General features: G+C 42.7%; 1 protein-coding gene across 9 annotated transcripts in view; it reads left to right on the forward strand.

Moving 5' to 3' along the window:
* Positions 1-12,488, forward strand: part of CCDC197 (coiled-coil domain containing 197) — a 45,111-nt gene that overhangs the window by 27,759 nt on the left and 4,864 nt on the right. For all 9 annotated transcript variants that reach the window (XM_065593530.1, XM_042858662.2, XM_065593532.1 and 6 more), the window contains 3 exons: positions 5,455-5,537; positions 9,868-10,037; positions 11,338-11,448. In XM_065593530.1, coding sequence (XP_065449602.1) covers positions 5,455-5,537; positions 9,868-10,037; positions 11,338-11,448 — 364 coding nt within the window. The remainder of the gene's footprint in view (positions 1-5,454; positions 5,538-9,867; positions 10,038-11,337; positions 11,449-12,488) is intronic.

Consider the following 12,488-nt stretch of genomic DNA (forward strand, 5'->3'; position numbering starts at 1 on the left):
AAGATGTTTTCAAAGAACTATCCGCAGTGCTCAAAGGTCTCTTTCTTGAGTGGTAACAGCTAACTTAGACTCCATCATTTTGTATGCATAGCTGGGATTATGTTTTCCAATGTGCATTGCTTGGCATTTATCAACACTGAATTTCATCTGCCATTTTGTTGTCAAGTCACCCAGTTTTGTGAGATCTCTTTGTAACTCTTCACAGTCAGCTTTGGATTTAACTGTCTTGAGTAACTTTTGTATCATCTGCAATCTTTGACTTCTCACCAGGGATCCTAGCTTTCCGTGATTAAAAAAAAAAAAATCTCTGACCAAAAAAAAAAAGAAAATCTGTGTTTTTCCACAGTTAAATGAAACACTGAACTTTAGTTTCCCTAGCCATAATATATACAGGTATCAGTTGAACACAAAATTTTATTGCTATATTTACAATTTTTGGGCTGACAGCCCAAGACCGCCACCCTGGGCTTGGCCCATTCTCCTGACTATCCGCATTTTTGATTATCCGATCTGGCCACAGTTCCAATTAGATCAGATAATCAGGGTTCCACTGTATATATTTTTATTTTTTCACAAAATGTAAAAACTAAAGATGCTCTATAAAAATGTTGTTCCTTGTTTTTTCCATGGCAAGCGGATTTCTAAGATCCCTGCTTCTCATGTTTACCCCTTTTTCAGATCAACATATTCATAAATGAATAGCTCTGTTCCCAGTATAAATCCCTGGGGGACACCACTATTTACCTCTCTTCCCTGTTAAAACTGACCATTTATTCCTACCCTTTGTTTCCTATCTTTTAACCAGTTACTGATCTATGACTCCTTACTTGAGGGACCTTGTCAAAGGCTTTCTGAAAGTACAATACACTATATCCACTGGATCACCCTTGTCCACATGCTTGTTGACACCTTCAAAGAATTCTAATAGATTGGTGAGGCATCATTTCCTTTTACAAAAGCTGTGTTGACTCTTCCCCAACATACTGTGTTCATCTGTGTGCCTGATAATTCTGTTCTTTACTATAGTTTCAACCAATTTTCCAGGTGCTGAAGTTAGGCTCACCATCCCGTAATTGCCAGGATCATCTCTGGAGCCTTTTAAAAAATCGGCATTACATTAGGTATCCTACAGTCATCTGGTACAGAGGCTGATTTCAGCGATAGGTTACATACCGCAGTTAGTAGTTCTGCAATTTCATATTTGAGTTCCTTCAGAACTCTTGGGTGAATACCATCTGATCCTGGTGATGTATTACTGTTTGATTTTTCAATTTGTTCCCAAAACTCCTCTATTAATACCTCAATTTGGGACAGTTCCTTAGGTTTGTCACCTAAAAAGAATGGCTTTCGTGTGAGAGTCTTCACCATATCCTCTGAAGGATGCAAAGATTTAGCTTCTCCACAATGGCCTTGCCTTTCTTGAGTGCTCTTTTAGCCCCTCAATCATCCTCCAGTGGTCCCACTAATTGTTTGGCAGGCTTCTTGCTTCTGATGTAATTTACACAAAATCTCACAGCATTTTTTTTATTTTGCTAGTTGCTCTTCAAATTATTTTTTTTGGCCTGCCTAATTATACTTTCACACTTGACTTGCCAGAGTTTATGCTCCTTTCTATTTTCCTCAGTAGGATTGGCTTCCAGTTTTAAAGGATGTCTTTTTGTCTCTGCCTCTTTTATCTGTTTAGCCATAATGGCATTTTTTTGGTCCTCTTGCTGTTTTGTTTTTGTTTAATTTAGGTACACATTTAGTTTGAGCCTTTATTATGGTGTTTTTAAATAGTTTCCATGCAGTTTTCAGACATTTCACTCTTGTAACTGTTCCTTTTAATTTCTGTTTAACTAGCATCCTTATTTTTGCATAGTTCCCCTTTTAGAAGTTAAATGCTACACTGGTGGATTTCTTTGGTATCTCCCCCCTCCCACCCCACATCACAAGGATGTTAGATGTAATTACATTATGGTAGCTATTATTGAGAAGTTCAGCTATATTCATCTCTTGGACCAGATCCTGGGCTCCACTTAGGACTAAATCAAGAATTATTTCTCTCCTTATGAGTCTCAGGATCTCCTGCTCTAAGAAGCAGTCGTTAATGGTGTCTAGAAATTTTATCTCTGTATCCCGTTCTGAGGTGACATGGTCCCAGTCAACATGGAGATATTTGAAATCCCACAGCATTACTGGGTTTTCTGTTATTATAGCCTGTCTGATCTCCCTGATCATTTCACAATCACCATCACCATCCTGGTCTGGTGGTTGGCAGTGTATTCTTACTGTTATTTATTCAATATGGAATTTCTATCCAGAGATTTTATGGTACAGTTTGATTCATTTAAGATTTTTACCATATTTGACTCTGTGCTTTCACATATCGGGCCACTGCCCCACCAGTGCGACCTACTCTGTCATTCCTATATATTTTGTACCCTGGTATTACTGTGTCCCATTGTTTATCATCATTCCATCACCTTTCTGTGATGTCTAATATATCAATATCCTCATTTAATACCGGGCACTCAAGTTCACCCATCTTAATATTTAGACTTGTAGCATTTGTATATAAGCACTTACAAAATTTGTCAATATTTAGTTTTCTGCCTTCTACTTTTCCCTGTGTCATTGGTACCTACATGTACAATGACCACTGGCTCCTCCCCAGCACTGCACATAAGTCTATCTAGATGTTTCGAGAGCTCCACAACCATCACACCCGGCAGGCAATTCACCATGTGGTTCTCCCAGTCATCACAAACCTAGCAATTTATATTTCTAATAATTGAATCTCCCATAGCTGTTAGCTGTCTCTTCCTAGTAACTCTGTAGGTTGGTCCCATCTCTGCTTAATAACAACAATCAAAGAGACATTCAACAATCAAAATCAAACAGTATGTTTCATAAGACCTGAATTGTCCATGGGGCCTTTGGTCAAACTTTCCTCTCTCCCATGTACTCTTACCATTTACTGTATGCTGCTTTTGCTACATTCTACTCTGTAGGCACTTTAGTTAAAAAGGGGGGACTAGTCAAGACAATTATTTGTGAACATTTTGCAAATTCACATCTCTTTGATTTGCTTTTGAGTGATATCAGAAGTAGTAGTTGATAAGGGTCATCCAATCAGGGAACAGAAACAATACTGTGCGACACAGCTTGCGTATTGAAAGATGAAGATAGAACGTTTGTTGCAGCCACTTAGTTACACACACTCAGGCTGGAATTTGTTTGCAAAAAATATTAGTGAGACAACTATGAACAAAAGACTGTAAAAGTCATGCTCCATTTGTGGACAGCTTGCAAACATTGCTATTTATTATTTATACTGTGGTAGCACCTAGGAGCCCCAGTCTTAGATCAAGGCCCCATTGTGCGAGTCACTACACAAACACAGAACAAAACGACAATCCCTGCCCCAGTGAGCTTAAGAACAAAGGGCTAAATTCACTGAATAACTTGTACAGGTTCTGAAGCTCTTAAGTCTTCCATCAGAAACTGAGAACAGGGCGATAATATTAAAAACATGGAATTTAATCTAAAATAAATAACACCTATTTAATTAATCCAAACCCTCCACTTTTAATGGAGCTGGTACAGAATTACTATACTAAATCCCTGAACAATCCAGCACCTTGATGGTGAATTTAGGTCCAGCTGTCCACAGAGCACACGTTTCATTTTACAGATGGGCAAACAGGAGATTAGAGAGACAAAGGGGTTTGCACAGGAAGTCTGTGTGAGAGGCAGGAATAGAATCCAAATCTCCTGGTCCTGGGCCTTAACATGACTGTTCTTTTTTTGCTTTTTACAATCAGAAGATAAAAGCTCTTGTGGCTATGGGGGAAAAACGTTTGTCATGGTTAGACTCAAAAGAACATAAGAACGGCCATACTGAGTCAGACCAAAGGTCCATCTACCCAGTATCCTGTCTTCTGATAGTGGCCAATGCCAGATGCTTCAGAGGGAATTAACAGAACAGGGCAATTATTGAGTGATCCATCCCGTCATCCAGTCCTAGCATCATATATTCCGAGACCAGAAGAGACCATTCTGATCCTCCTGTATAGCATAGGCCCGAAAACTTCCCCAAACTAATTCCTAAAGCATATCTAAAACATCCAATCTTGATTTAAAAATTGTCAATGATGGAGAATCCACCACGACTTTTGATAAATTGTTCCAATGGCTAACTACACTCTCATCATTATAAATTCATACCTTATTTCCAGTCTGAATTTGTCTAGCTTCAGCTTCCGGCCATTGGATCGTGTAATAACTTTCTCTGCTTGTCTGAAGAGCCCACTGTTAAATATTTGTTCTTTATGTAGGTACTTATAGACTGTAATCAAGTCAACCCTTAACCTTTTCTTTGTTAAGCTAAATAGATAAACACAAAGGGTATGTCTACATAGCAAAGAAAAACCTGCAGCTGCCCGATGCCAGCTGACCCGGGCTCACAGGGCTTGGCCTTCTTCTTTGCTGTGTAGACTTCTGGGCTTGGGCTGTAGCCCGAGCTCTGGGATGCTCCCACCTCGCAAAGTCCTAGAGCCTGGGCTCCAGCCTGAGCCCAGACTTCTACACAGTAGTGAAATAGCCCCGCAGCCTAAGCCCCGCGAGCCGAGTCAGCTGGCATGGGCCAGCTGCAGATGTCTAGCTGCTGTGTAGATATACCTAAGAGCTCAATCACCATAAGACATGTCTTCTAATCCTTTAATCATTCTTCTGGCTCTTCTCTGAACCCTCTCCAATTTATCAACATCCTTCTTGAATTGTGGCCATCAGAACTGGATACAGGGTTCTATCAGTGGTCGTACAATTGCCAAAACCAGAAGTAAAATAACCCTCCTACCCCTACACGAGATTCCCTTCTATATGCACCCCAGGATCACAGCTGTTTTGGCCACCACATCGTGCTGGGAGCTCATGTTCAGCTGATTACTCTCCACGACCCCCAAATCTTTTTCAGTCACTCCTCCCCAGGATAGATGGGATGGTCCCGTGGCTCAAGCAGGCCACTAGAGTCCTAATCTCATTGGTTATTGACAAAATTCCCATTGACTTTATTGGTACAAGGTCCCAAGAGTGTTGGGTTCTTGGCTTTGTCACAGACTAGCTAGATAATCATGGGCAAGTCACTTAACCTCTCATTGCTTCAATTTACTCATTTATGAAAATACACTATGACTATAATGGTACAGTAATGCTATTCTAACAACACTAACTTCTGCGCGGTGTTGGGAGGCTGAACTGATTGGGCACTTTTGGATCTGATGAAGGATGCTATGTCATTTATATGCAACATACTTACACCATTATTCACATTACTATAAGGGAAATCCTTTCCCATGAGTAGTGCAAGTGTGACAAGAAGCCATAATTGACACAGGGGATTCATGTAATTAGCTCCTTGTGTTCTCATTGGTTTTTATTAAAATTTAAATATTTCTTGCTGCATTTTTACAGACAACAGAAGCTGCAGAAGAAGGTAGCCAAGCAAAAAGTGTATAAGGATTTCCTACTGAAAGTCATTGACCAGTTGCCTGACAGTAAGTGCTCTTACACTGCATCTGCAGTCTCCTTAAGTGTAATAGTAGTAACTTTCACTGACTCATTTTGCTCCTGTCACCGGGCCACATAGCCTAGTCATCGGTACTTTATTTCTGCTCTGCTCTGCATATTTACTATGGAAAGAAAAGTCCGACATGCAGCTTATCCTTGGAATAGAAAGGGATGAGGTTTCAGGCAGTTCTTAGCTCCCGTGGGAGTTTGTTCCACAGTCATGGACCAGCCCCCCACGAAAGCTAAGTTTTATCCTTGCAGTGGGCAGATCCATTGTGCCCAGCAGTAGAGTGATGATCCACAGATGACTCCTGCCAAAGCTTCTGGGGATCTTTTAGGCATCCTTGGCCCAGACCATTTCTCCTTCCCTATTTATTAAACAATTGGAGTCACTAGAAGATGCTCCAGACTAACTTCTCACTCAGTGTTTCTCAACCTGTGAGTTGCAACCCAGAGGTCACAAGGTCATGAAAGGTAATCAGGGGGTGGGTGAAGTAGAGGGAAGCATTAAATATTTTATTACAATATAAAGTAAAGGAACTCTTTCTCCTCCACTCCTCGCACACTCTTACCCTCCAAGGGCAAGCATTCTCTGGCAGCATCTCAAAGCACAAATAACAATGATAAGCCTATAGAGTTTATCACTGATACCTTGTTACTCTTGTACTAAATGTAATGGGGTCATGAACATTTTCGCTTTTGACTTGGGGGTCACCAACCTGAAAAGTTGAGAAACCCTGTTTTAGCTTACAGGAGTGATATTAGATATAAGCTCTTCTAGTTTTAAAATATGTGGTTTATCTTTCAGTTTATTCCTATCATAAGTAAATACAGTGCAGCTTGTTATTTGCATATCAGATAAAGGATCAGCTACTCAATTAATTTTTCCAAATCTCAGATTCTGCCTTGTTACTTGCACATTCCTCATAGAATAAGAATGTGCTTAAATGCATCAAAACATCCATCTGAGTTCTTTCGAATATGTCAGGTCTTGGTTCTCTAGCCCAGACTCAAGGCTGAAGTGATAATTGTGCACTAAAAGGTAATCAGATTATCATAGATATCTCTTCTGACAGCCATTTAACATCTAGTCAGGTGTTAAATCTATAGATTATTCATCTCTTAGCAACATTCAGAACCTGAGCCATGGAAATTTACCAGCTTCCCTTCACAACACGGTCACGTTTGCGTGATGCGATTACCTGCTTAACTCAGAATTCATGACTAAGAGTAGATTCTTTTAAGCAGACTCTTCTATGCCATATTTTACTTTTTGGTACAAAATCTTAATTCTTGTCCCATCCTATTGCTGGAGAACCTGGTTCTTCTGATTCTGCACTTAGATTCTCTTGCTGTTATATGATATCAATATTCTGTCCTGTGAAAAACTCTTATAGCCTCTGACCAAGCTTCCCACAAGTGAAATGTCCCTGTAATAGAACCAGTGCCATCCAGTGGTGGAGAGGTACAGCTACATTTCAGTACATCTCTTAAAATGGACTGCATTATATTGTCGTAGAGACATAATCATAGAATTTGAACCACCAGCTCATCTAGTCTGACCTCCTGTATATCACAGGGCACCAACACCACGCAGCACCCACACACTAAACCCAACAACTGAAATGAGACTAAAGTATTACAGCCTACAGAAGATCAGACTGTTGTGTGCCACAGGCAGAGAATAGGAGCGACTAATGCACCAATGCCGAAGGCCCCTGCAATGGCAGGGAATTGATTAAGTGACATGGACCCAGATAATCCCGGCAAGTGACCTGCACCCACATGCTGCAAAGGAAGGCGAAAACCCCCAAGGTCACTGCCAGTTTGACTTGAGGGGAAATTCTTTCCTGACCCCACTATGGTGATCATAGACTCTGAACACATGAGCAAGAGCCAGTCAACCAAGCACCTGAGAGAGCGAATGCTCGGTGCCCCCTCAGAGCCCTGGCCCACCCCACCCAGTGTCCCCTCTCCAGTCATGGCCATCCATGATGCTTCAGAGGAAGGAGATAACCCCAACTCCCAGAATCCATTGGGGGAGGGAGTGGAAATCCCTTCCTGACCCCTGCAGTTGGCCAACTGACACCCTGAAGCATAAGGTTTTAGGAACATAAGACATAAATTGCAATTGATCACTGGGGCTGCTGAACCCTGCCCCTTATCACAAGCAGCCCTGTCATCCAATCATACTCATAAATTTGTCCAGCTCTCTCTTAAAACTAATCCAGTTATTTCTCCCCACAACTCCTATTGGGATGTTGTTCTAGAACTTTACCTTTCTGATAATTAGAAACTTTCTTCTAATTCCAGCCTTAATTGGTTCATGGCCATTTTATACCCATTTATTCTTGTGCCAACATTGTTCTTTAGCTTAAATAGCTCTTAACACTATCTGGTATTTATTCCTCTACACCTCGATATATTTATTGAGAGCACTCATATCCCCTTTCAGCCTTCTCTTTGGGAGACTAAACAAGCCAAGCTCTTCCAGTCTCCTTTCATAAGACAGGCCCTCCATTCTCCTGGTCATCCTAGTAGCTCTTCTCTGCATCTGTTCCAGTTTGAATTCATCTTTCTTGAATATGGGTGACAAGCAGAGGTGAAAGTAAGCCGGTATGGTACGGTATGGCATACCGGCAAGAGCCAGTACACCGTGCCGGACCGCTCCGGCTTCCGCGGCAGGGATTTAAAGGGCTCTGGGCTCCCCGCCGCGGCGGGAGCTCCGGGCCCTTTAAATCCACACCTGAGCCCGGCTGCTGGGCTGGGGCTGGGATTTAAAGGGCCCAGAGCTCCGCAGCAGCTGGAGCCGCGGGCCCTTTAATTTTCCCCTGAGCCCCAGGTTGATTTAAAGGCCCTGGGGCTCCCAGCCACACCCAGTGCCCCAGGGCCTTTAAATCTTGAGAGGCCCTGCCTCTTCCGGTTGAGGCCACGCCGCCTCAGGACTCTGGCAGTACCGGTAAGTCCTGTAAATTACTTTCACCCCGGTGACGAGCTGTACTGTGTACACAGTATTCCAGATGAGGTCTCACCAGTACCTGGTATAATGGCATTAATACTTCTCTATCTCTACTGGCAATACGTAATACATCCTAGGATTGCATTTGACTTTTTCACAGCTGCATCACATTGCTGGCTTGTAGTCATCCTGTGATCAACCCACCTACCCAGGTCTCTCTCCTCTTCCTGTCACTTCCAACTGATGAACCCCCAGCTTGTAGCAGAAATTCTTACGATAAAACCCTCCTAATGCATGACCTTGTACTTTGTACTATTGAATTTCATCCCATTTCTGTCACTCCAGCCTTCAAGGTCATCCAGAGTTCCCTTTTAAATATTCCAATCCTCCTCTATAGTGATGATGCCTCCCAACTTTGTATCATCAGCACATTTCATTAGCACAGTCTAACTTTTCGTGCTAAGGTCATTAATAAAAACAGTGTCAATTGCTCAAAAACTTGGTACATTTTTATGGAATTAAGTCACTCAAGCCATCTGATTTTCTTACATGCCTACATGCTGTCAGGACAAGAAGTCTTTTTTTTCTTCTCAGATATCCATTACAGTGTTTCCAACTCTTGCAACTTTATCATGAGTCTCGCAATACTTGCTGGTCTTAAAATCCCAGTTCCTGAAGTCAGCTGACTCTCATAAGTCATAAGACTCTCAGCTTTCATTTTAAAAATATCCGCTTCTGGCTCTTGTGGTTGTGGAGAAAAGATTGAAAACATGAACCTTGAAGGCTCCAAAAACTGGAAGGCAACTAAAAATAACTCCAAATTTAATATTTTTTAAAAAATCTCATTTTAAATCATCTCATCAGGTTTGAATGTTTGCAGTTGGCAATATTGAGTCAGTTTTCATGGAAAAGCTTTATTTATCATGGACAGGGCCCAATTGTGCAATTGGCCCCTCCTGGAAGGTGTGGGAGTTGCAAATACACAGTATCTCCCCTGAGCCACTCAGGGTATGTCTACATTGCAATAAAACACCCACGGCTGACTCATGTCAGCTGACTTGGGCTTGGGCTTGGGCTATAAAATTGCAGTGTAGCTGTTTGGGCCTGGGCTGTAGCCCAGGCTCTGGAATCCGGTGAAGAGGGAGGGTCCAGAACCCTGGCTCCAGCCTGAGCCCCATGAGCCCAAGTCAGCTGACATGGGCCAGCTCTGGGTGTTTTATTGCAGTGTAGACATACCCTCAATTGCTTAAAGGATCCGGTACATAACTTGAAAAGTGAGGAAAATAAAGTGTCTCTAATACCTGGTAAGTTAAGTCTGTTTTCCCTTTGTGCTGTGTTTCCCCTGTGTCTCACTACAGACTATCTGGAGTATGGTACAGATTCTGTCATTGGAGCTATCAGACGGCATGAGACGCTGTCAGCTACAAACCAGACCTTGATAAAGAACTTGATCACTCTGTCAGATGACTTTGAGAAAAGCCAGCGTGACCTTGAAACCTTGCAACGGGAACATGATACCACAAAACTTGTAATGTTATCAAGCATGTTATTTATGGTATATTAGATAGTAGTTAGTTCAAGAGAGTTAAGCCAGGGTCTGATTCTGTGAGATACTGAGCACCAGCGACTTCCACTGAACCCTTAGCTGGGGTCCATCCCCCAGCCCTCCAGGTTTGTCCTGGAGTCTCCAGAATTAAAGATTAATTAAAGATTATGTCATGTGGTGAAACCTCCAGGAATATGTCCAACCAAAAATGGCAACCATATGTAACTGCTGAAAGGGACAATGATTTCTGGAATATTGCTGATCACAAACACTATGTACATTCTCATCACTTGATCACCCTGGGCAAATTTCTACTCTCGGATGAGTGGTGTCAATCTCTATGGCACATTCTGCACTCCATCCCTCATCAGAATGTCCCATGGCTATTGGGTCAGGCAGGCCCAAGGGCAGACTATGTAGTAATGGTCCACAGCATGGGTCTTCTAGTACAATGTAGACCTGTGCTTATAAACTGTGGCCACTGAAGGAGATTCCTGATAGAGAAGAATTTCTCCGGGTGTTTTATTTTTAATACAGTGAATAATCCTTAACCTTTTCTGTTAATAAAAACAGAGGGCTAGATCCAGGCTCCTACAAGGGAAGGGGAAGACTTATGGTTCCAGCTCTTTGGGGCCCTTGTTTATTCCCCTGTGTGTTGGCCAAGATGGTGGCTATCACAGTAGCATTTGAGTTGCACCTGGAGGCATTGTTCTGTCAAAGGCCAGGAACCTGGCATTAGGGGCCAAATTCTGTGCTCAGTTATATCAGTGTAAATCCAGAGTGAGGGCTTGTCTAAATAAGGAAGTTGACCCAGAATAGCTATTGTGGAGTTGCTCCCTGTTGTGGACACTTGCCTGCAGGAATAAGAGTGTTGAAATACTTCAGAATTGCTATTGCTCTTTAAATTTGCACCCTACGTTGTTCCAGAATAACTTCCCATGTGGACAAGCTTTATTGGAGTTGCTTTGGACTTATATTACTGTAATTGAGAGCAGAATAGCCCAATTTTTTTCAGAGTCATGGCAGGCTGCAGGGCATGCTGGTAGCCTATACTACACTCGTTGAACAGGTCCAGCCTGTGCTTCCCCCAGTGCAGCCATGTGGCCAGGGAAAGACTTGCCTTTGAGTGTAACTCACTGTTAGTGACATAGTTTGTTAATCTGTAAAGTGCTTTGGGATCCTTCAAGTTGAAAGGCTCTAGGAGAATGAGTGACACTAGGGCTAGACTCCTTCTGCAGTGCAAAGCACATCCCCAGTGGGCATTCTTGTTTACCTTGCCTAGATGCTGATTAGGGAACTTTCTGAGCTTCAGATGAAATGCAACAGAATACAGGAGAAAAACAAGCAGCTGGAAGTCAGTATTAATCAAGAGAAAGGTCACTTCAGATATCAGGTAAGTTCAAAAGTGCCCCTTCTGTTCCTTCTAGCAGAACACAAGCTATGGATAAAACAGAGGAGACACATACCCTAACTGAAAAGACTGGCACACGAGTGAGATCACAAACATTCAGGGCCTGATCCTCCTTCCTTAGAGGGAAGTGGGGGAGCTGGCAGCAGGATCAGGCCCAGAATTCATTAACTTGCCCATTGTTCTAAGATCATCACTCTTCTTGGTTTGCTCTCCAACTTATTATTTACTTTCATCTAGTTTGTTGTTTGCTGTTGGCTAAACTTCCAAGTCAGGGCTAGTCCTCACTGAAGTCAGCGGGAACGTTGTGTAAGGAGCTCTGGGTCTGGCCCTACGTTGTTAAACTTCAGTTCTTTCCAAAAGGACAATGTTAAAGCCAGAAGCTACCATAAAATCTGCAGCAACTTTCTCCAAACACTACATCTTCAGTGGTTTCCACGGATGGATTCAAGCCTTGTTTACACTGAAGATTTGCCTCTGTTACAGCTATAAGTGACTAGCCACTGGTATAGCTGCACCACTGCAAACCCCTACTGTTGCCAGTAAAGAGGCTGTAGGCCATGACTTGTGGCCAGTGCAGTCTAGCCCAGTTTCAAGCAGTGAGTTTGAACTTCAAGTGGCTTTTCTTGTCTACTCTAGGAGTTTGTACTTGTGAAGAGGGCTAGTCACTGATTGTCTAAACTGGGGATTTCAGTCAAGGCCCTTAGGCACAATCCTTTCTCCATACAGACAAGTTTTCTCCCAACCTAGCCCCCAGCTGACACCTAGAGAGACTTTTCCAGTCCAACCCTATAGACACACTGTCTTCCTCCCACTCCATGAGTTACTACCCAGTTTTTCCCCCTCTCCCTCTTGATCTTTTTTCCCGTCTCCCTCACTACCCCCTCCCAGAGCTCCCTCTGGTTTCCCCTTTTCCCCACTCATCCCTTCATCTTCCTAGGTTTCACTCTCCTGCAATGCCCTACTTCTGTGCCTCTCCCCACCCACAGCTGCCACTTAGCACAGCACGTTCTCACCAAGTGAGG

The sequence above is a fragment of the Chrysemys picta genome, chromosome 4 (genome assembly GCF_011386835.1).
Source record: "Chrysemys picta bellii isolate R12L10 chromosome 4, ASM1138683v2, whole genome shotgun sequence".
NCBI classification, from domain to species: Eukaryota; Metazoa; Chordata; order Testudines; family Emydidae; genus Chrysemys; species Chrysemys picta.